At 54.1% G+C, this 23555-nt stretch overlaps 7 protein-coding genes across 7 annotated transcripts; 3 read left to right on the top strand and 4 right to left on the bottom strand.

Moving 5' to 3' along the window:
* The first annotated feature begins 1749 nt into the window (after positions 1-1749).
* Positions 1750-5505, top strand: SEPMUDRAFT_146085 (uncharacterized protein). Its single transcript, XM_016903446.1, has one exon. The coding sequence runs from the start codon at positions 2053-2055 to the stop codon at positions 5212-5214; it is 3162 nt and encodes a 1053-aa protein (XP_016765088.1). The 5' UTR covers positions 1750-2052; the 3' UTR covers positions 5215-5505.
* A 416-nt stretch (positions 5506-5921) lies between these two features.
* Positions 5922-6671, bottom strand: SEPMUDRAFT_137700 (uncharacterized protein; the record flags this gene model as incomplete). The annotated part of the gene is made up of 2 exons (XM_016902851.1): positions 5922-6049; positions 6164-6671. 2 exons carry the CDS (start codon positions 6669-6671, stop codon positions 5922-5924), a joined length of 636 nt encoding a protein of 211 aa, XP_016765089.1.
* Positions 6556-9717, bottom strand: SEPMUDRAFT_146086 (Ferric_reduct-domain-containing protein). The gene is made up of 3 exons (XM_016903447.1): positions 6918-9717; positions 6776-6857; positions 6556-6700 (listed from the first exon to the last, which is right to left on the bottom strand). The coding sequence occupies exon 1, from the start codon at positions 9130-9132 to the stop codon at positions 7327-7329; it is 1806 nt and encodes a 601-aa protein (XP_016765090.1). The 5' UTR covers positions 9133-9717; the 3' UTR covers positions 6556-6700; positions 6776-6857; positions 6918-7326.
* Positions 9718-11255: 1538 nt separating this feature from the next.
* Positions 11256-12848, top strand: SEPMUDRAFT_129814 (ras-domain-containing protein; the record flags this gene model as incomplete). The annotated part of the gene is made up of 3 exons (XM_016902311.1): positions 11256-11307; positions 11430-11683; positions 11791-12848. 3 exons carry the CDS (start codon positions 11256-11258, stop codon positions 12433-12435), a joined length of 951 nt encoding a protein of 316 aa, XP_016765091.1. The 3' UTR covers positions 12436-12848.
* A 949-nt stretch (positions 12849-13797) lies between these two features.
* SEPMUDRAFT_56885 (uncharacterized protein) lies at positions 13798-16419 on the top strand (the record flags this gene model as incomplete). The annotated part of the gene is made up of 1 exon (XM_016909415.1): positions 13798-16419. The coding sequence occupies exon 1, from the start codon at positions 13852-13854 to the stop codon at positions 16417-16419; it is 2568 nt and encodes an 855-aa protein (XP_016765092.1). The 5' UTR covers positions 13798-13851.
* Positions 16420-16788: 369 nt separating this feature from the next.
* Positions 16789-20020, bottom strand: SEPMUDRAFT_153058 (uncharacterized protein; the record flags this gene model as incomplete). The annotated part of the gene is made up of 4 exons (XM_016907498.1): positions 16789-19250; positions 19492-19532; positions 19692-19723; positions 19944-20020. The coding sequence occupies 4 exons, from the start codon at positions 20018-20020 to the stop codon at positions 17100-17102; spliced, it is 2301 nt and encodes a 766-aa protein (XP_016765093.1). The 3' UTR covers positions 16789-17099.
* Positions 20021-20612: 592 nt separating this feature from the next.
* SEPMUDRAFT_56891 (P-loop containing nucleoside triphosphate hydrolase protein) lies at positions 20613-23399 on the bottom strand (the record flags this gene model as incomplete). Its single annotated transcript, XM_016909416.1, has 6 exons — positions 20613-20883; positions 21038-21098; positions 21212-21301; positions 21360-22018; positions 22116-22898; positions 22966-23399. The coding sequence occupies 6 exons, from the start codon at positions 23397-23399 to the stop codon at positions 20793-20795; spliced, it is 2118 nt and encodes a 705-aa protein (XP_016765094.1). The 3' UTR covers positions 20613-20792.
* Positions 23400-23555: the final 156 nt, after the last annotated feature.

Consider the following 23555-nt stretch of genomic DNA (forward strand, 5'->3'; position numbering starts at 1 on the left):
GGGGGGGTGGGGGGAAGGGAGCAAGTCTGGGGCGCCCAAGAACGAGAAGGCTTTGCACGATCTCGGCGCGTGTCTGTCTGTCCTGGGATCAGCCTGTTGTTGCAACTTGCAGGATCCATCGGGGGGCGCGGGGGGCGGGAGGTAGTAGGCTAGTACATAGGTCGGTTGTAGTACAGTAGTTAGCGTAGCAAGCAAGCAAGCAAGCAGCAGCGGGCCAGCGGCGACGACGGCCTCAGCTCACGTGCTGCACCTGGTAGTGCTGAGACGGGCACATGCAGTTACAGATAGGAGTAGGGGCGCGAATCAACGATGGATGATGAATTGGGACTCGTGTCGCCTTCGGGCAATGCCTGTTCAAGCCAGGAGACATAGCTTCCATTGATGATGAGTAATGATCACCTCAGGTATGGGCCATGGTTACCTTATGCTATGATTACATGTATATACCATTTCACACATGGTGCTTATCATGATGACTATGACACTTGACGATGCGCAAGGGGTGGCAGAATAGCACAATAGCATAACATAATCAACATATATGATACCAGGTACTCAGCCTTCAGGTACATAAGGTACCTACATATATGTACCTCTACTCGGTCTACTGCTACCAAGTCGGCCGACAGGCTCGCAGATAAGTCGTAGTGAGCCTACACTTAGCTAGGGCTGAGGGTCTCTGCACAGCCCGCCAAGGCTTTGCTGCTTCAAGTTCACAGTCGGCGGTTTTGTGTTGCCCGTTTCAGTCGCACAGTCCCACGAATCCACGATAAGGGTCGGTCGGTCGGTCGGTACCAGGTAGGTTACATACCGTCCGGGTAGGTACATGTAGGTGAGTAAGGTAAGGTAGGTAGGTTTGCATGTCAGGTATGTATGTACCCGAGCAGGATTAATCAATATACTGGGACTGTGGGACTGGACAGTACAGTACATTACAGTACAGTACAGACCTGGTACATGTCCCTTACCCTCCACTACCTTACACTCCATATACCTCCTGTCCACTGCCCAGTGTCACCTGTAGACATGTCCCCTCGTAGTATACCGCTGTTAGTCTGTTACTGTACGTATACCACTATACCTTACCTGCCCGAATGCCTGAATGCCTGACTGCCTGCACGCACGCGCACCCTCCCTGCCCTCCCCTGCCCTTGTCTCCATGCGTCCGCCTGCGCTTCCTTGTCTACATACCCTACCGTAGGTACATGTAGGTATTAACTCAGGTATTAAACAAACATCACCGCCCTATTGCACGCCGTGCTAAGTGCTTAACCAAAAAGCTGTCGGACCTCGGTGACCTACACTACAGCCTAGGAGGTAAGTACACTCAGTCCTACACTGTACAGCTCTCGCCCACCGCCTACCGCCCACCGCCGCCGCCGCCGCCGCCGCCGCCGCCGCCACTCCTCTCCTCTCCCTCCCCGCTCCACACCACCATTGCCACTGCCCCGCGACCACTACCTACGTTCTTCCGCCACCACCACCACTACCACCACCACTACCACCACCACCACCATCGTCCACACTACGCCCGCCTCCGTCACGCAGGGCCTGCGCCACGCCCGTCCCGTCTCTTTCCCTTATACTCTTGGCGCCAACACCCCGCCGGAGACGTCCCGTCCTGCTTACCGCTTGATGACCTGATTGCACAGCTCCCGTCAGCTTCAGCAGCTTCGCTTCATCCTTTTTCAATTGCCTGGGGACGCCCATTCTGCTGTCTCCCGTCCACCCCCGACCCCGACCCCGACGTCACAAAGCTTCGTCTCAGCCTCCGTCTGCACCCCAGCTGCACCTGTCCCTCGGAATTGGCTGCCCGCGTGCAAAGAGGCCGCGCCATCAAGCAGAGCTACCTACCCACCTACTCATCAACATTCCCTCCGTTGCTCGCTGCTCGCTGCTCGTTGCTCGTTGCTCGTTGCTCGTTGCTCGCATCACACCTCCACCAGTCGGCACTCACCCACCACACACCACCTTCGATGGTCGGCCCGTGCGGTGACGCGACCCACATTGCCAATGTGAGCAGCACGACGAGGCTCTCGCCAGCGATCGACCATGACTTCGGACTACATCAATATTCCGAATTCAGCCTACGGTGGCAGCCAGCCGGGCAGCGAGTATGATTTCGACATGACTACACAGCCGCTGCTGAACGGCAACGGCAATGGTTACACCCCAGGCTCCACCGGTGCTGTCCAGACCTACTCTGCCCTCGATGCAATGATGCCCTCGCCGCCTATGCAACAGAGCATGCAGGATGGCCAGTCGCCAATGAATGGGCACCACCATCGACTGAGTTTCGGCAGCAATGGCTTTGGAGCATTGGCGAGAAACAACAGCTTGGGTGGTGGCTCAGATATCACAAGCCCAGATGCAAAGGCGCAATCCACTTCCGCCCCCGAGACATCAATGGACAATCACCATCTGGGAAGCGAGGGCAATGATGCAGCGAACCAGGCTGCGGGCGGTGCAGGCACAGCGGACGAGGCGGCTCTCGGGGGCTATCCTCCGGCATGGAGTGAGCTCAAGACCAAAGCGGGCAAGGAACGCAAACGATTGCCACTGGCTTGTATTGCTTGCAGAAGGAAGAAAATACGCTGCTCGGGCGAGAAACCAGCATGTAAGCATTGTCTGCGATCGCGAATCCCATGTGTGTACAAGGTCACGACCCGAAAGGCGGCACCACGCACCGACTACATGGCCATGCTGGACAAGCGTCTCAAGCGAATGGAAGACCGCGTGATCAAGATCATCCCCAAAGATGACCAAAGCATCATTACCAGCACGGGTCGCGCAGTGGTCAAACCGCCTTTGCCTCCTGCTCCGCCCAAAGCTCCTGGCTCCAAGAAAAGAGGAGCTACAGAGGCCTTCAGTCAAGAACTCGATGAGTGGGCGGAAGCCAAAGGCCAGACGTCTGCCAGCAAGAAGGATCCGGCCCACGCATCCGCCAACGAAGCCCAGGCCGCAAACGATGCAGACGAGCATAATCTTCTCCGTGAAGGGCTCGACAAGCTGCCGAGCAAGGAGTTGCAACAACACTTAGCCGAGGTCTTCTTTGACTATGTCTATGGACAGAGCTATCATCTCCTTCACAAACCGAGCTTCATGCGAAAACTCGCTCAGGACCAAGTACCGCCCGTGCTCATGCTCGCAGTGTGCGCCATGTCAGCACGTTTCTCCAACCATCCTTCTGTTCGCACGGAGCCGGCGTTCCTGAGAGGCGACAATTGGGCAACAGCATCACGGGAAATCGCGTTGAGGCGCTTTGATACTCCGAACATCACTATTTTGATTGTCTATCTCATCCTCGGTCTACACGAGTTCGGAACGTGCCAAGGTGGCCGTAGCTGGATGTTTGGGGGGATGGCACAACGCATGGCATATGCGCTGCAGTTACATCGAGATCTGGATCACGATCCCAAGTATCGCTCGCAGCCTGGCGAAAACGAGCTCACATTCACAGATCGCGAGATACGCCGGCGGACCATGTGGTCCTGTTTCCTGATGGACCGCTTCAACTCCAGCGGGACTGATCGGCCGATTTTTGTGGGCGAGCAGTACATTCGAGCACAGCTGCCTATCAAAGAACAGTATTACTACATGGAGATCAACGGACCAACGGAAGACCTGGAAGGCAACGTGCCACACCCTGTTGAACCAGGGACGGGTCAGATGTCCAATGCACGAGATAACATGGGCGTGGCAGCTTACCTGGTTCGACTCGTGTCTATCTGGGGTCGGCTCATTGCCTATCTGAACCTTGGCGGCCGTGAACGTGATCAACATCCCATGTGGCACGATGGCTCCAAATTCCAAGGTATTCGACGCGCAACAGAAGAGTGGAAGAAGGGCTTGCCCGAATCCTTGCAATATAGCGCTGAGAACCTTCAGAATCACGCCTCGGAGAAGATTGCGAACCAGTTCCTCTTCCTGCATATTGTGTATAACCAGATCCTGCTCTTTATGAACCGATTCGCGCTGCCCGCTTCGGGCTCATTGCCAGCTCTGCCCAAGGATATGCCCGAAGACTTTATTTCCGAAGCCACACGCACCGCTCTTGACGCTGCTAACCAAATCTCGGTGCTCATTCACGAGGCATCGGACCACCTCGTAGTGGCACCCTTTGCTGGTTACTGTGCATTCTTCAGTAGTACAGTGCACATTCAAGGCGCATTCTCCAAGAATGCTGCTCTCGAGGCTTCGAGCAAACAAAACTTGGCATGGAACGTCAAGTATCTCACCAAGATGAAGAAGTACTGGGGCATGTTCCATTTCGTCACGGAAAACTTACGAGATCTGTATCGGCGACATGCGGATGCCGCACGGTTTGGTGTCACTGCGGGCAGAGATGGCGAACAAGCCATCTTTCAGTATGGTGACTGGTTCGACAGATATCCCCACGGCGTCAGCGGTACTGACTACGAAGAACCGAGCGCTGGCGTGAAGAAGGAGCCTGGCGCCGATGCCGTTCTCGGTCAGAAAAGTGACCTGCAGACCGTGGAGCAGTTCTTCAGCAAGCTCAGTCCTCCGAGTCGCGCCGCGCATTTGGCCGCACAGCAGCAAAGCGCGAAACGAGCGGTGAAGAAGACGCGGAAGTCTGTGTCGGAAGGCAGTAAGCAGAACTCGCAAACGGCCAGCAGCCAGCGGACGACACAGCAACCGCAGGTGCAGCCACAGACAACGTCTGCGGAGCAAAATGGACACCCGCAGTCCATTCAACAACAGCAAGTGACTCACGATCTTGCTGCGAATATCAACGCGGGCTTCGCGCAGCACTCGATTGCGTTTCCACCAGGATTTCAGCCGCCACACAACCCGTTGATCATGACACCCCCGCAGCAATTCATGTCTCAAATGGATCGACAAATGGTGCTCAACTCGTATGGCAACCCTGGTGGTGGCCAGTCTGTCCTTGGCAACGGAAGCAATGGGAACGTGAATTTCGACGATTTCGACTTCAATACATTCGCCCACAGCGGTAGCCAACAGAACAACAGCCCGAGTGGATTCTGGGGCGATCCATCGACCGCGTGGTTCATGCCCTTTAATATGGAGCCACCCATTGTGGGAAATGACAACAATCTCCTCAGCAATGGCAACATGGACTGGTCTAGTAGCTTGGCCGGCTTTGGCGACATTGCTACCATGCCTGCTACTGGCCTCTCACATAGTGATGGCATGCCTGGCGATCAAAATGGGAATATGGACTGTAAATAAGCCATTTAGCGAAGATTTGTACAAAGATGTAGTATTTCTGGGGTGATATTGGCCTTGTTCTCCATGGGTGGAGAAGGTCGCCATCACACGTGGAGTTTTTGGATTTTCACTGCTTGCTGGAACCACCTCATTGTGAGGTGAAGCTTTCATGATAGAGTCCTCGAGTGGGAAACAAGAGACCATGTATATATATAGCTCTCTCCGACCGCTTTAGGGAAAGCCACGACATGACACGAACGGCAAGGTAGCAGTGCAATGTGTACACTGAGCCTTGAACCGTGCATCATCAAACCCATACCTACACGTATTGGTCTCGTGTCTTGGCAGGCGGCCTGCCGGGTGTGGATGAGATTGAGGCAAGACCTGCATCGCGTACTGTATGGATGTCCCCTGGTTTTACTGAGCCTTACCTCTTCCAGCGTTAGGTAGATCACGGCGCATACACCTACATAGTTGCCAAGAGTCATCTTGTCCAACGATATGTAATCGTCTCTGAAAGATGGCAGAAATCTCCAGTACCCAGCTGGTATCGTCGAGTCTACCACCACGGGACAAACAAGATGTCTGTTCGTAAGCACAACTCTGGTCGGTCAACATCAAGAGAAGATGGATGGACGATCCCATCATCGACAAGATTGTGGGCGGGTGTGTGAGTGATGTGCTGCGGGACATGCTTCACTTGCACCACACACCTCACACCTCACACCTCAATTCTGCCGGGGCTTCACAATCCCATCGTGCACAATGTAGTACACAACCGTGCTATCGTCATCCAGTGTCGCGAGCAATAACCTCTTTGGTGAATTCTCTCGCCACTGGTTCACAACAACACCTTCTTTGCCGTCTTCTTGTTCTCTTACTTTTTCTTCTTCCCCCCCCTCGTCCCCATCATCCTCATTCCTCAACCTCCCAAATAACAACACAGCCTCCCCCTCCTCCTCATCATCACGAGACCCAACCCTCGACGACGACGACGGCACCCTCTCAATCGAATCAAACACCTCTCCCAATCTGCGTAAACTCCACTTCTCTCTCACCTGACTCGGTAAAACCCACTCCCGCTCCCTCGCAATCTCAGGCATCATCCCACCATCACCACCTCCACCATTCTTCCCCTCCTCATCTTTCTGCTCCTTCTTCTTTTTCTCCTGCAACAATGCGATTTGCTCATCAGGATGAACATAAATTCTTCGAGGCGGTAGACCAGACAATATGGGACGACAATTTTTTTCGCGTAATGAAGGTGTGTTGTGGTGGAGGTAGATGTCGGTCCATAGGTGTTGATAGTGGAGGTTGTGTGCGATTTGGAGGGCGAGGTTGTAGTAGTGGTGATGGTGGTGATGGGATTCGGTGGGGGAAGAAGAAGAAGTTTGTTGCGACAAAGTGGGCTTGGAGAGGAGGGATTGTAGGGCGGAGGTTGGTGAGGGTGGTTGTGGAGGGACGGTTGGTAAGCCCATGGCTCTTTCTTCTTATTCGCAGCTACAAGCTGTGGTTGTTGAAATGGAGAAGGGAATCAATACATGTAGGTACCTATTGGGCAATTGTGAAGTAAGGTTCCTACCTCTTAAGGTAAGGTAGGAGGTAGGTACGACGGTATGTAGTGTAGTCGGCTTAGTCACAAAGCTCCCGCTGTCACGTGCGTCCTGAACCAACCCTTCGTCAGATCGGAGAAATGTCGATTGAATTTGCATTGACACATGTACCTGTATATACATTACCTGTAATAAACTACTTGAACGCGGCAAAGGGAGTCAGTTTTGCTGGACTGTAATATTGCTGGACTGTAATGTTGCTGATATATATGCGTTGAAGTGTAAAGACATGCAGCTTGCATGACGTTCCCTGAATACCAAGCAGGGCATGAACGAAAAGCAATGGAGATCAAGAGGGAGGTGGGAAACGACTTGGTGTGATGCGCCGCTGGAGGATCTACTGTTGATGACTACATGTAGCTCAAACCCCTCGAAATGTCCATCGGAGAATAATACACAAGAATCGTAGGCGCAACCGCTGCGCGGAGCGCTTGATTTAGCACTCGAATGACATTGTCGTGGCTCACGTCTCTATGTGTTGCAGGCGCTGGAGCCTCCGTCTATTGCGTTATGATCCTGATCACCACGTAAAGGCTTCTTCGAAGAAATCGATCTCGGTATGCTCGCAACGATCCCTCATGCCTTTCCTCACGTCATCACTCATGCCGCCAGTGCCACAGACGCTAATGGCCATGGCACCAATCTGCGTCTCTTGCTCCTTGGAGATGAGAGCAGCGCAGTCTGGTTTTCCAGGGTACATCTGGACGCTGGCGCTGGGAGAATGGATCTCCTTGGTGCTGCGAGGTCGAGTGACGAAGAGGAGGATTTTCAGGATATCGCGACGCTTATCCATGGCCAAGATCTGTGTCATCCATGGTCGAATCCATTCGAGGTGCTCGGGAGACTGGATGACCCAGACGAGAACAACTCTACGAGTCGCGGCAGTACCATTCGCGTAGGCGGCCACCAGGTCGCGGACGTGGGGTACTTGGTGGGTGATACCAATTCCTGCCGCAAACAGCATGACCGTGCCGTACGATTGGAAGCTCTGGCTCCCATATGGCCCCTCAACATATGCGGTGGTCACTAGCGGGCCCGTCCCAACAGCCTCAGCTTTCTTGTAGAGAGAATCGGTGAACCCAGTGCGTCGACGAATCACCAGGGACACAGAACTTGTCCTGGTCGCAAACATGTCCTGTCTCGACGTCGGCAGTGCTTTCTCGGTGGCGTGATCGTGGCTCTCGTCGCTCCAGGCCACGGAGAATGGATGGCTAGTCCACATACCGATGCTTGGCATGTAGAGGTAGATGTGCTGTCCGGGTCTGAAATTCCAAGACTTCGCCACCCGGAGTGTGACTCGCATTGCATCGCCAGGCAAAGCCTCGATTTCGGCTTTTGTGCAGCCTTTCCGGCTGAGGTTGTTTCGCACGAGGAGGTAAACTCTCGCGAAGCGCTCGAAGATCCAGCAAATAAGTGCCCCAAGCACCAAGACCTGTGCGGGCCTGTCGTTGAGATGGATCCAAACCGTCGCCACGGCAGTGATCACAAGAGCTATGTGCAGGTGCAAGAAAGTCTCGTAAAATGCATGGCGGATGATGGATGGGGACTGGAGGAGAATGGCGCAGAATGCAGCAAAAGCAATCGTACCACTCAGGATGAATTGACTGCTCGCCATGGCCTTGCCTATGGCAATGGATGCCTTTTCCATTCCCAAAGTCTGAACCTTCTTTACAAACCAGAAAGCGGCGTGAGCAACAGCCTCGAACACCACGATGCGGCCAATCCACCTGTGAAGGAGGTTGAAGTCGTCGAAAGAAATGTCCATGAGCCAGACCATGGGATTGTTACGCCCTGCAAGCAGAAAGAGCGGTATCATGTTGAGCACTGCGAGCACTCCGGTACGACTGAGGCCCTCGTCCATGAAGGCCTCGGAATTTGACCAGTCAATCTTCCATACAGTGAAGACAATATTGAGTGCGAAGTAGCCCAGCAACCAGAAAGACTGCATGCGGCCCGGTAAAATACCGACGTTCATAGCAGCTGATAACCGGAATTCGCGGTTGTGCCTACGGGTGAAGAGAGGAGCGACAATGAAGTGTCGCTTGATTCGGGCCCACGTCTCGTCTGGAGTCGAGAAGTAACGCTGTCGCCCGTCGCTTGAAGTGCCATGGTTGAGGTTTGCCAGTTGCCTCACATGCTGCAATAAGCTGAGGGTCCAGCGGTAAACGAGCAAAGTAGCGATGATACATGCCCAAGTCCAGCCGGTGTACTTGATCATCTTGTTGTTGAGGATGCTCGCCGCCTTCTCCGCCTCGGAAGGGCCACCTCCGCTAGCCAGAGCGGACGGCACGACACAAAACAGCAGCAGCCGTACGGAGGAAGTCATGATGATGGTGATGATGCCCGGTGATGATGTCAAGTAATGTCGAGAAATCTTAGTGAATGGTACAAAAGGTGCGAGGTAGCGACAGACTCCTGAAGAGGAGGGACTCTAGTGCGAAAGCTGTTGTGCCTGGAGAGGCGGCATGCGTCCAGAATGAATTCGAATGGAAGGGAATGGTCTCGTTCGTGCCAGCACGAATCTGGTAGTGGGGTGTCGCACTCGAGCCGGTCGTGGTCGTGGTCGTGGTCGTGGGCGTGGACGGTATAAGTAGGTAGGTCCGGTTAGGTAAGGTGGGTAAGGTAAGGTCAGGTACAGGTACAGGTACAGGTACAGGTACCTAAGGTAAGGTGGGTGCTGCGCGTTTCTCTTCGCTTCCAGACACGGCGGGCAGCTCCGTGCGCCTCCAGGAGTCCAGGAGTCCAGGAGTCCAGGAGTCCAGCTGTGGTGGGAAACGACTGAGAGGTCAGGTGAGTTGGGTACGGTACGGTACGGCAGGTTCCAGGTGGCCAGCGTCTGAAGGAGTGGAAGACGGGAAGGTACGGACTGGCAAGAGGCAAGAGGCAAGAGGCAAGAGGCAAGAGACAGAAAGAAAAAAAAGAGGCAAGAGGTAAAACAAGAGGCAAGAGGCAAGAGGGGGTAAAACAGCAGCGCAGCGTGGAATGGATGCAATGGACGCAATGCTTGGCACCCGCAAACCTGATGAAGAGATGAGCTCGGATGAGATGACCCACTCAACCACTGCACTACTGTAAGCTGAGCCCGCCAAGCACCACGGGATCATCCCCCTTCCACGATTCACCATTGTGACAGCACGCGACTCCCGTCTAGACGCCTTACTATACTGAGTATACTACACGTCCACGTCCACGTCCACGTCTCCGTCTCCGCCTCCGTCTCATCCACCTCGACCTGCTATCACCGAGCGCACGCCATCTGCCACAGGCCAGCCCCCGTCCCGTCGGCCATTCTCTGCAGCCTGCAATCCTGCTTCCCTCGGCGTCGCTTCGACAGTACGAGCAGATGAAACACTGTAGCATCAGAGGTCGATAGTGCGCCAAGGATTGGCCGATACACTTCAGCTTCTAGGCACCATACAAACGTTCGCCGTTAGTAACAGCAGTCGGAGCAGGGCATCTGTGCCGCTTGATTGGCTCAACTGCTCAACATGATTAGACTCTATTCAAACTAGGACGTATTCTTCCGCCGGCTCTCGTGCACCTCCACAGCTCCACGTGTGTTCACCACCCACACGCGCGCGGCAACTTATTTCCACGCTCCGGCATCCACGGGAGGTACGCCAGGTACGGTATGTTGGTATCATCATGCAATGCAAGGCATTTGTGGAGAGTGCGAGAAGTCTGAAAAGCGATCGACGGTGCATGCGTTCATGATCCGCCGATAAATGACGATGTTCGGGCAATCACATGTACACATACAAGGTACCTCAAGGCGAGAACATGACCCTCCACTGGTAGGTGATATAATAAGGCACGATGACAGTCTGCCGATACTGAGCCCATGCATCACAGCCACGACCTTCAGGAAGATCACGTATGTCGGGACCTCCAGCAGCTTGTGCTACGGAGCAATCCATGAGCAAAGGGCCCATTGACCCTTTTTCATTATCGCGACGCGTGTTGCTACCCGAGGTGTTTCATGTGGCGCGTGTCTTCTGGTACACAGCATATGGCGGGATTATTGACAAGCTTGATGAGGCTGGTCCTGGCTAGAGGGAGGAGCGTTACTGTTCATACTATAGAGTGAACTAGACTCTACGATGATGGGTCAAAGTGCTGTCAAGCTGAGACTTGCTACAACTTCTAAGCTTCTTCACGGGCGAGTTGCGTGTGCAAGTTGAGTCGGCATGAAGACGCTGCATACCTACGTAGCCGTCACATCTCATAATCGCGGTTCATGTGTTGAAAGCATTTGATACTCGTTACCTAAGGTAGTGACGGATTGCCGAGCTTCTAGGCCACAGTAGGAGGTAGGAGGTAGTGAGGCCGACGATCTAGCCAGTACATAGGCATCTCTGCTGTCGTATCTACCTTGCTGTTGCCGGAACAAAGAAGGCTGCGATCTAACGGGAAATACAGAACATGTAATTCTTCCATGCTCCACCCATCATGTCAGTCGTGCAAGAGTGCACGGCGAAGCTCTGCAGAAGTAGCATTTCTGGTGACATACATGTAGTTACCAACTTACATGTAGTTCTATGGAACAGTTCCAGTGAAGGGAGCTCGGCGTGGGTCGGAAGCTAGGGGCGTGATCACCAACTTCAAGCTCGACCAGTGCCATAGCATCATCACCAGACGACTGTCGCAACACCCGTCCATCATCACCATCACCATCACCGCCACCAACGCAAAAGTCCGCGCCATCCGTCTTCCCGACTACGAACCCGATCTCCGCCAAAACGAGCGACTACAACGTCGGGAGGAGCCTGCGCGCCAACCGGGCTTCTTCTCCCTCCAATACCGAATCCATGGCCGACGCACCGAAGCCGAGCAGCAGCGTCAAGCTTGTGCTGCTCGGAGAAGCCGCCGTGGGCAAAGTGAGTGGCATTTTTTCTGTGTTCCACCCTACATGCGCACGCAACATGATGCCGCTGGCGTATAGCATGGCACGTTGCGACATGGCTGACAATGTGGCTGCCTGCAGTCCTCTCTCGTACTGCGCTTCGTCAACAACGACTTCCAGCCCAATAAGGAGCCCACCATCGGCGCCGCGTTCCTCACACAAAAGTGCCAGCTGCCAAACAGGACCATCAAATTCGAGATCTGGGACACGGCGGGTCAAGAACGATTCGCCAGCCTGGCGCCCATGTATTACCGAAACGCTCAGTCTGCACTGGTCGTCTACGACATCACAAAACCCAGCAGTCTAGTCAAGGCAAGGCATTGGGTCGCCGAGTTGCAGCGCCAGGCTTCGCCAGGCATTGTCATTGCACTCGTCGGCAACAAGTTGGATCTGTGTGAAGACGACGCGCCTGAGGGCGAGCAGCAGGAATCCGAGAATGCCGAGGAGGAGGATACTGGCGCTGTGCGTAAGGTCAGCTCAAAGGAGGCTAAAGCATATGCCGACGAGGAGAGCCTGCTGTTCTTCGAAACTAGCGCTAAAACTGGTCACAACGTGAGCGAGGTCTTCACAGCCATCGCTAATGCGATCCCTGAGACCAGCCTCAAAGGTCCACGCGCAGGTGCTGGAACCGGCACACAAGCTGCTATCAGCGGCACTCAGAACAATAGCAGTGTGAATCTCAATACGCGTGGTGAAGATGGTCAAAAAGAGGGATGTGCTTGCTAGCTGGTAATTTGCTTGGTATATTACTACTTTGTCGAGCATCCAGCACGGCGTTAATTACAGGTCAGGCAATGAGGTCGCATTGTGCAAGTTGTCCCCGAACGCAACGATATTTCGCCCTCCAGCTGGTCGACCTTCTATTGGTGTCTTCCCAGCCTCTTGTGACAACCTGAACATGACACTGCTGTTAGCATGGTGGCGACAGTGGGTAATGCAATGAATATGCTCAGACAATTGGACACGGTCAGATGAAAATGGTCGCATGCCGCCCGAGTGATCAAATGCGGCTTATTACTCGATCCTCCAGCCCGGGAATTGTCCAATCTGCGATACCTTACTTTTCGCACGCCAGATCGACTGTTGCTCGTTCTCGCTCACCGTGTTCACTCAATGTTGTTCATAGCAAAACAGTTAGCTCCCTACTGTCTTGAGGCTTTCTAAGTGATTTCTACGATAAAATTCGTATCTTCTCGTTGGTTCTCGTTTGAATTACCGCAAGCCCTGATCAGTTTAGAGCCATCACAGGATATTGTTCAACCTCCTTGACTTTTTTTGATCAAGATTCCAACGTTCTGATGCCCAGCTGGCGAGCTCGCTGGTGTCGAGTCGCGAATGAGATGCTTGGCCTTTTTGCTTGCAGCGAGACATCCGCGGCCGCTCTGGCCAGGGATCTGGACCTTCAACGAGAACAATTTCCGACTACAAGGTCGAGCTCGAGAGTGTTCAGTTTAGAATACTACGACAATGTCCCGGCTCCCTGTACAATTGCAAGCGTCAAGATACGTCGAGCACACGTAGTCGTATTCTGTTCCATCCCCTCGTGGCTGAACTGAATAGTCAGACAGTGGCATGTTCGGAGCATTATCACACATTTTACCTTCGAAAGTGAGATGAGAAGACAGGGAGACGGCCGTTCATTGTACAACAAGCTTGAATCACGCAGTTATCTTCAATTGAGACGAGAGAGAACCAGAAGTCTGATAGCTGGCATATATGATACCACAGTACTTTACGGTGCAATCATGCGGTGTATCTACTGCTAGCTGGGGGGGTAGTGCTGTGCCTTTACGACGCATGCATGCAAACTCATACCTCATGGAAAACCAAATTGTCGAATTTTGGCTTGGACGCTGCTGGAGGACTTGTTGGGCCCCTGTTGTCATGTACATGTACCTCCAGACTCTAGTAACTAGTCGTACCTCCTACCTACAGGTACATGTAAATTAGTGAGTGAATATATGTCATTTCGGCGCCGAACACATACTGGAAGAGCCTCCTTCCAATCACGAGAGCGCGCTTCTGCCTTGCGATCTTTACGCGACTTCCGAGTCCACCAGTCACCACCACCAACCAACGACACCAATAACAACAACGACGATCACGACGACCACGACCACGACGACAAGGACGAGCACGGTGATGTGGGTGCTGTCGTGGAACGACCGCTCGATTTGGCTGCGTCCTGGCTCGAAACATCTCTTTGGGAGAGCGACGACCAAACCGGAGGGCGTGGAGCGACACCACTACATCTCGGACAAGTCCGTGTCGCGTAAGCACCTCTGGTTCATTGTGGGCGACGCGAGTGACAGTACAGACCCCTGTAGCAAGAGCAGTATCACCATCGTTGGCGAGGGAAAGACGGGGACATGGCTCGATGAACAGCGGCTTCCTGCCGATGATCAGACCAGGACGCTGTCTGGGACGAAACACTCCTTCAGACTTGGCGGTTCAGACACCACACTCGTCCTTGAGTGGCGGCCCATTCTGATTGGCTTCACCGCTGGCGTCTCGAGGACCGCGAAAGCCAACGGGACAGCATTGTCTGCAGAGCGCGCCACGTTTGCGGGCTGTGATATCAAGCTTGCACCGGACTACGTTGCACACCACACCACGCACACAATTGCGAAAAAGCGGAATACAGGCGCCGTTCTACATGCTTTGGTGCAAGGGTCGTGGGTGGTGACAGTGTCTTTCGTGGAGGCACTGGCAGCAGCCTGCAAGCAGGATGGCAAGGACCAAGACGGCATACCGCGACCAAGCCTTCTCGAGCAGGACTTTACCAGGCACTGGCCGCGAGAGGAGGACTGCATATGTCCGAGCAGCACCGAGCCCGTAGCGCGAGACGATAGCTGGCTCAAGCCTGATACTGCCCGCGCGGAGCTATTTAGAGACTACATATTCGTGTTTATGGATCGCTCGCAGCATTCCACTTTGACGCCTGTCATCAACGCTGCGGGCGGCAAAACGTTTTGCTGTGAATTTCAGGCTGGCGAGACTTCCATCGAGTCCGTTGTCGATTATGTGAAGGAGCTTGCTGGCAAGAAAGATGCACTCAATTTGTCGCTTAGCGGAGAGCCAGGGCCTGGTGGCATTGTTACAGTACGCGTGAAGGATGTGGAGAAGCTTCGTGATTTTCACGTCGAGTTGGACAGCATACTTGACCAAAGATCGATTGAGCAGACCGAGCTACTGGACATCATTCTTTCTAAGGATACAAGTCTGCTACGCCAGCCACCACAATCCCCGCCCATGGGTGTGAGTGGAGCCGCTCGTCCTGGCAGTGCAAGTGACTGGCCGGTGACGAGCTCCATCCCAGCTCCATCAGGCATTTCTGCAATGCCGCAAACAGCGCCCTCCGCGGAAGAGGTAGCACAGCCAACTCGAAGCATCGAGCCTGCACAGGAATGCACTACGCAGCAGGCGGAAGATGTGCTAGCGCCACCACCTGCTAAGAAGAGACGTAGATTCGTAACACAAAAGATCCGCTTTGACGACTTTGACCCCAGCGCAATAGTGCATATAGCTTCGAAATCACCAGAACCATCGATACCACAGCCAAGCCACAGTCAGGCGCCCGGCGCACAGGGTAGTGATGTGGATGCGACACGTCTGCATTTTCCCACAAGCGTTCCACAGAAGCGGTCCGCCCCAGCCGTAGAAGATGAGCCAGTACGGGAGACTGCAGAGCAGAGACATGAACGCATGTTCCCTGGTCAGGCAGCCTTGAAGCGTCGCAAGACAGAAGAAGCCAACAAGGCAGCCGCGTCCCGACCAGAGACGACTCCAGCACCAGAGGTGCCCATCAGGAAGGATGAGCCGAAGGCCGGCAAGACCGAAAGCAAAGCCAAGAGAGGGAAGAAGGAGGTTGACAACCTCCGAGCGAAGATGCTCGCTAAAAGAGAGGCACAAGAAGAAGAGCACCGACTAGATGAGGAAGATCTGCGAAAAGGCATTAAAGAAGAAGAGCTGCCAACATTTGGTAATCCTGACGAATATCCGGATAGGTTTCCTAAGTTTGACTTGCCTGTACGGGAGTGGCAGCCATCCATCACCGTCAGCGAGAACCCTACATGGGCTGGTCGACCAAATTACAAAAAGTTCAAAAAGAAGAAGCCCAATGGCCAAGAGAATATCGTGGAGGCGTCCGGTGATGATCCGCGACGCCATATTATCGTTCTTGAGGACAGATCATCGCGTAACAGTGGACTGGGAGAGGAGTACTGGCTTGAACATGGCGACGTGAACCCACGCAAAGTCAAACAGAATAGCGACCAGTCCAAGTCTCGAACAGATTCCCAAGCCCGCATCGCGCAAGGTCGCGATGGCACATCACTGGTCGGCACTTCAGCCAGCCACGGCGAGGGTAGTGCCCGCGCGGTTGATGACGAAGACGAACGCACCGTCTTTCGTCGGCGTCTGCAAAGTAGTCGAGAGATGGACGAAGACGAGGCTCGATCGAACAAGATGTTCGATGCTCCGCAAGGATCGGAGAGTACGTCCAAGTCGACGAGCCAGTCTACACTTGGTACGGAGACGCAGAAGAAGGCTACAGGAAAGAGACCTGCCACGACTGGGCTGGCGGCGCCTGCGACGAAAAAGGCGAGACAGACCATCACCACTTCCTACAGCAGTAGAACTGCCACGCCCGCTGCAGCGGAGTTGAGCGAGGATGATGATCCCAGGGCTTTCCGAAGACGAAGACGCTAAAAAGTCAAGGTAGTAGTAGCATGGACGACAAGTCCGAAGAAATGTCAAATGCGTGGATGACGAGCACGCACGCACAGAGGATGCTCAGGTGCGTGACCAGTGTTGCGCCCCAATATGATTCATTGCCCTTGCCCTCGCCGTGCTCACGTCTGGATGCACTCACTCCATTGCTTGATGACCTGCATCAATAGCACCCACCAGTTTGAGCACGGAGCATGTTCTATATATAACTCGCTGCCATTCATCAGAGAGTCACGGTGAGGAAGGACGAAGGTATTCGTTGGAGCACACGAGAACCATGTTACTGCTTTTTCCCCATCGAGAATCGCAATTCCAGTACAAGTAGGTAGGTACATGTAGTTATGGTTTGTTCGATACGAGCGTGACATGTGAGGCCGAGTCTCGGTGGAGCTCGAGCATGGTCACCACCGCGGTGATGGAAACTAAAGTACATGCAAAGGAAAAAAAAAGTAAATAGATACACAAGGGAAACCTTGGGGGTATATTGAAGATACGCCTTGAGAAAATAAAAAAGAAGAGAATCCCGTAAACCATGGCCACCCCCTTCTCTCATGCAAAGAAATCATGCGTCACGTCACCTACGATTATTCGTAGGTATGTAGTAAGTACATCTAGTAAATAGGTCTTGGCGGTGGTGGTGGTGGTGGTGGTGGTGGTGTTCAGAATACGTCAGCGTCTTTGTTATCAACGTCCAACTTCAAACTCCATTTACTACGCTCCTCACGCGGGGTTCTGTAGGCTGTATAAGGAGTGCCGAGATCCTCATACTCCTGAGAAAAGTCCTGTGTCATGGCCTCACTGTCGGACCCGCTGAAACGACTGATTGCGTGTGCGTACCCTGTCGATTGACCCGAGTTTCGCTTGAGGGATCGCGGCGAAGCATCGGGCGGGCTCGCCTCTCCTGTTTCGCGTAGGAGATCTTGGAGCCGACTCGATGTGCCCGCGAGCATATAACTGCTTCTCATGCTTTGAATGTTCGAGCTCGAACTGTTGACCTGCGTGTGCAAATCCGTGATTTCTTGTCGCAGTGTTTTGAGCTGGTTTTCGAGCTTCCTTCGTGCTGAGCGCTCGTCTGCGAGCATTTCGTACAATGAACGAAAGGTGTATTGCTGAGGTTGTGCGGCACCATTGGACCCATTGGTACCCGGCGTGACTGCGGCCATGGTGGCCGAGGTAGTGTGAGGAGTAGGCGGTCTCTCGGGCTCTAATCTTAGGTCCGCTGATCGTGATGAAGTGAGGGCGTGGCTATTCCGTGGTCCGGCGCGAGTTGCAGATGAGGCTGGTATTGGGAGGTCCGGTCCAAAGGGATCCTCGATACGACCCTGTATCGCTGCGGGGAGTGGTGGTTGGGGCGAGGCAGAGGGACGTATCGTATGTCCATACTCATATTCGTAGCTCGATGGCTCCAGTGCATCGGCAAGCGTATCGGCCAACAAGCTTGGCCTCCGCTCCTCGCCAGAATTGCTCCTGGTGGCGATACCGCCACCCATCACTATGGTCCTACGATTTCGATCCGCCGTGAGCTTCTGTAATGACTGCTGGAAGCTGTGAAGACCCGCTTCCAGTTTTGCAACGCGATCTTCCAGATCTCTCGACATGTCGGTGCCCACACCCGACGAGGGCCGTAGGAAGTCGTCGTTGAAAGAAGTCCCGGCGCCACGAGGATGAGGAGGACTGCTCTTCAGAGTAGCAGGCTTCGAGGGAACGTCGTGCGGTGCAGAAAGCAGTGCTGATGCTCCGGGGTGGGTCTCTTGCTCGTACACAGTCGTCGGTCTCTCGCCTTCTCTCGACACATCCGGGCGCCCTATGGCAGCAGCTCGATCTCTCGATCGGGACTGTCCGTCTCTCCAAAATCGAATCTCTTCACTTCGCTTTCTGGGAACACTCTGTTCCCTGGTCGTGGAAGCTTGCAAGTCGTCTACACTTCTCGATTTCCGTCTATCCTTTCTGACTTTGTCTGCCCTGCTCTTGGAGGCGCCCTCTTCGCCCGCTTTCCCCAGACTTGGCACCGGTTCTGTATGTGTGATGGGCTCCGAAGGCTGGCCATCCGCAGTCGTACCACCTTGTTCTTGCAGCAAGCTCGGAAGGGTTTTGCGGCGTTTGAGCACAGTGGGAGGAGAGGCGAAGTGGTTGCTCAGATCCATGGGCTTGAGTCGCACGCTGTTTGGGAACTGCAGTGCATAGGGGGAAGTCGTTCGGCTGAAGCTTGGTCGCTCCGGCGGGTAGTAGGACGTGGAGGGGATCCGGACGCCCAGTTCATCGTTGTCTTTGTCGTGCTCATTGTCGTTGTTGTCGTCGGCGACGTGTGACGGCTCAGACAGCTCGCGCGGCGGTGACAGCGGCGGCGGCGGCTCGCTCTTGTGGTATGCATGTCGCGGGCCCGGCACGAAAGCATATGTTTCCGCGTCCGCAGACATGATGGGGCCCATGGAGTCTCGCGAACGACGCCCAAAGATCTTGCGCACAGCACTGCGTATAGAGCCCTTGCGAGCCTTGGAGCCATCGCCGAAGACGCCGCTGGGCGTGACGCTGGCTCTCAATGCGATCGGGTTTGGATTGCCGCCCGCGCTGGACATGATGGCGAATGGCTGGCCGTGGCTGGCAGCACGCATGCCGTGGTTTGACCTTTGCTTGTGCAGCCGTCGACTCGCTTCATGGCTCCGCCGGACTTCCATGGGTGTAGCGACGGACTGGCGGGGAGGCAGTCCCAGTCGCAGAGGGAGACGGAGAGGGCGACGGAGAGGGAGACGGAGGAGGGAGGAGGCGAGGCAGAGAGACAGGGAGGCATGGAGGGAGGGAGGGAGGGAGGGCTGCAATGGGAGAGGGAGGGAGTCAAGAAGGGAGATAGACTTCAGGGCAGCATCCCTTGCCACTTGCAGCGACGCTCAGGAGAGAAGGGGAGGTAGGTAGGAGGTAGGAGGTACATGTAAATCAGTACACGGTACACGTAGTGGTGGTGGTAGTGGTGGTAGTGGTGGTGGTGGTGGTAGTAGTGGTAGTAGTAGTGGTCACGTATGAGACGGATGTTGGGTTGCTGATGGCGCTACGTACCTGAGCGTAGCGTGGCCTGGCCTGGTCTGACCTGACCTGACCTAGGAGGTACCTACACGTTCCTGCTACAAATGCGGACAGTCGGGTGTGCGTCTCATCATTGTCAAGCAAACGGCCAGAGCCATGTGTTTGCCCGCTTCGCTAGTATGAAAGCTTAATAGTGCACGGATGTGCTTCCAAGCAGCGCTCACAGCGCTTACTATTGCCGCATGCGCATGTGTTTATTTTAATGCTGCGAACGAGTCCAGCAATCCATGTCCGCGCGCGCTATAATAATACATATACTTCTCTTCCGTTATCATCATATTTCCACTACCCCACGTGCATCCATCCATTGAGAAGGTCGCCTAGGTGATGTGTACATGTACGGTGTACCTATGGATGTCGCAACAAGCGACATATGACTTCTCCTACTCCACATATTACCTCAGATCAAGTACATGACTACATACCTATACATGTAAGGTAGGGGGCGGAGGTCCTCTCGGCTACGTTGGCGAGGAGAATGCAGCTTCTCTCTCATCTCCATGTCCTGTACCCACAGCAAGGAAGCTAGAACTCTCGATTGCGCAATAATCGCTGCTGCCGGCCCCACTGGTCGTCTAGGAACGCTCGGGGATAATCAATACTGGCCCATGGGGAGCTGCTGGCTGGACTGTCAGCCTGGAAACATGGAGGAAAAGTGCTCTCTTGACCACTCTCCCCGTGCATGGCATCGATGGTTACCTACCTTAGGTAAGGCAGGTACTTATTTATACAACACCAACAACAACAACATGGAGCTGGGTACTAGGAGGTAGTACTGAACAACCAACGAGCACGGAGCACACGCGCCGACTACGGATCCTGCCTACATATACCTAAGGTGGTACGGATCTTCCCATCATCATCATCAGGCTCGTTTGTAGTCATGATTCGACCAACACCATCAGCGACGGCTTCATGCACTTGCACCCTTCTGCTGTTTGGAATTTTCTCGGCACTTAATTACATAATGTGCACTTTGCCTTTCGCCTACCTCCCAGCTAGCCGCTGTGAGCGAGCAGCCGTGCAGATTCTGCAGAGAGCCGAGTCAAGAACCCGCCCGCACTATGCATGCATCCTGAATCCTGCAGGAGTCCCTCCTAGATGCATATGCAGTTGCGGTCTTGATGAAACGGATTGGGGCGCTACCTCCTAGTCCTACTAACCTGTCCTGCTCCTGTGCTCGTGCGCATGATCGACTTGAGCGACATTTCATTGTGTCCTGGTGGTATTACTAGCCGGCACTTCGACGCCCAACCCTTCCCTGTCCCCCAATTTCAGCGCTGCGAAAGATCGGAAAGGTCGGGATATCGCAAATCGGCATGCTCCTCGAGATGTGACATCCACGCCTTCAAATACTGTGAACCTCTATTGCAGCGTCAGTGCTTACACGATGGACACCAAGCCTTGGCGCATGCGACTCGCGTTAGACGAGGCCGCGGGGGTGCGGAGTTGTGCGAAGTCGTGTGAGATGTTGCTTGGATTCCGTGTCCAACATGAGCAATAAATGGATGATCCTCACCTGCTGATAGTCTCTGAATCTCCGATCACGCACAATTGTCGTTTTGGTCGAGTCATTGCCACTAACGGTCACCATTAGTTCTCTCGTGTGCGAGAAAGTAAAACGAGAGAGGGAGAGAGGGAGAGAGAGAGAGAGAGAACCTAAAGGGAACATCTACTAGCAGTGAACACTCACCATTGAGCCGACGCTTCTCACTTAGAAAGCCAACTTCATGCTCCGGATTACTGCGGACGAGACTGACCACTACAGCCTCTTTCTCTCTGCCTGTTCGGTCGTAAGCCATCACAACTACACCATGAACAGACAAGAGATATATACTCACCCTGAAATCCGTCGATACTGCCCAGTTCGAGTCCAGGGAAGCGCTCCTTCAGCATACTAGAGAGCATTGCGAGCTGACCGTTGTAGGGTGTAATCACTGCAATGTCTTCGGCTTTCACGCCTGCTGTCACCAGACTGCTAACATGGTCGCGAACGATGAGAGCCTCCGCCTCGTTTACTTTACTCTCAGCAAGGACGCTAGATTTGCCTTTGGCATTGTCTTCGTCCTCCGTTTTCTCTACAAAGTCACCGCCTTGAGTATCGTAGAAGACCAATGGCTCAGTCGTGTTTTCGACCTCGTTGACTTCGTAAGGAAGGTCCTTGAGTAAGCGAGTCCTTACTGCTTCAGCGGCCGCCAAATGGCCGCCATACATAGCCTCGGATGGAAAATTCATGATCGCTTCATGCATTCGGTACTGCGTGGTTAGCATCCTCTTGATGTCATCTCCGTGCAGCTTGAGCAGACGATCAAAGAGGGTGATTTCCAGCGTGATCGCATCCTTGCTGGCTTTCTTCTTGGCACTTGCGCCTGCCTTCTGCTCTTCAAGGCTGAGGCCAGCAATGTCCTTTTCAACTCTTCCGACATCCTTGTTCCGGGGTTCGGTACCTTTCTTGACACTATTCAATGACTTGATAGTTGGTGGTAGTTGAAGGTGATCACTAACAAACTTTTAGCACACAAGCCATGAGAACCTTCTCATTACTCGTCATGTGTCTGACAGCGAGTGTGTGCGTCCTGGTGGCGTAGGAGACTTACCCAGCGAGCACGAGTTTCGACGGTCTAACCCCCAGAATCGGAATCCAGCACTGTGCTTCCAAAGCTTGGGACGCTTCGTCAACGATTACCACGTCGAACTTTTCATTCTTCAGCTGATGGCTGCCAGCACCGTGCAGTGTAGACAGAACAACATCACAGCCTCTGAGAATCTCGCTGACGACTCGTCCTTCACGGTCTCTGTATTCCTTGCGTAACTCTTTCATCTCACCGTAGATCAGCTTACGTTCGCGCCCACTCTTGGTCTTACGGATTGACGCCTGCTTCGTGTCCATTTCAGATCTGATATCAGCGACAATTGCAGCCGCATCGCTGGTCCGCGATATGACTTCCATGCTGTGAGCGAGCACAGCGGGTAGCAGTCGTGCAGGATGGCCCAATCTTACCATTGAGACCTTGCGCGATGCTAGGCGCTCAACGATATTGTCCACGCTGATATTGCTCGGCCCGCACACTAATACACGCTGTTTTTGGTCAAGCAGCTGAAGGATAAGCTCGATTACGGTTAGGGTCTTTCCGGTTCCAGGAGGCCCGTGAATCAGAGCGATTTCACGAGAGGCCAGAGCATAGCGTACGGCGTCCTGCTGAGAGGCATTCAGCGTGGAGTGGTGCCAACGAAGATCTTCTTTCAAGGCGCTCGCAGATACAGGTGTAGGTGCTTGACCGAAAAGAACTCGGGTAAGCGGGCTGTGCTCTGTAGATTGCATCAACCGCACCATGGTCTGGTTCAAACGTCTCCATGTCACATCGTTGGCGAGCTTGACACTGCACCAGAGGCATTACTATCAGCGTAAGAAAGCAGTACTTACCGTGGTGCTCGAGGAGTACCTACAGCCAGAGCTTGCCATAAGACGGCACGTCTGCGTCCTCTTTGTTCAATGCAATGGTAATGGCCGTCTTGCTCGTTCGCGTGACAACCCCTTCGGCACCCCTCTGCTCCATGCCCTCTCGTTCCTTCTTCTTCTCGGCGCCCTTGGGCTGCTCAGAGACGGCGCAGATATCACCGACGCGCAGGCCATGCTCGGGCAGCGCATCGCCATCGGTAGCTACGGCGGGATCAATGCCCAGTTCCAGCAAAGTCTTGCCGCCGAAGCCTGTGCGCTGCGACGACACAGTCAAGTTCAGGACGGCGAGCCCGGCGCGTTGGAGCTTGGCTGGCGCGAGAGTGGACGTCAAGAGCTGCGTCTCTGCCAGTTCTGCCTGCAGCTCGTCGTCTAGCAAGGAGAGCTGGGCACTGGCGAAGGCGGAGACGTCCACATCGGCCATGGCGGTATGAATAATCGGCGAGCGGAGGAGGGGTGGACGGGGCAGCGCAAGAGGATGCAGTATGCACAAGAGGAAGCAGGTCTGGGCGGACAAGGGCATGGAAGTGATCGGAAGTGAAGGCGTCCGAAGTCGCGGCGACGTCATGCCTACAGCAGG

Source organism: Sphaerulina musiva, assembly GCF_000320565.1.
Source record: "Sphaerulina musiva SO2202 unplaced genomic scaffold SEPMUscaffold_1, whole genome shotgun sequence".
In the NCBI taxonomy this organism is placed as follows: domain Eukaryota; kingdom Fungi; phylum Ascomycota; class Dothideomycetes; order Mycosphaerellales; family Mycosphaerellaceae; genus Sphaerulina; species Sphaerulina musiva.

Excerpts from the sequence above, each read along its gene's own strand:
- SEPMUDRAFT_146085 (XM_016903446.1), top strand. The coding sequence starts at position 2,053 with ATGACTTCGGACTACATCAATATTCCGAATTCAGCCTACGGTGGCAGC.
- SEPMUDRAFT_146086 (XM_016903447.1), bottom strand. The coding sequence starts at position 9,132 with ATGACTTCCTCCGTACGGCTGCTGCTGTTTTGTGTCGTGCCGTCCGCT.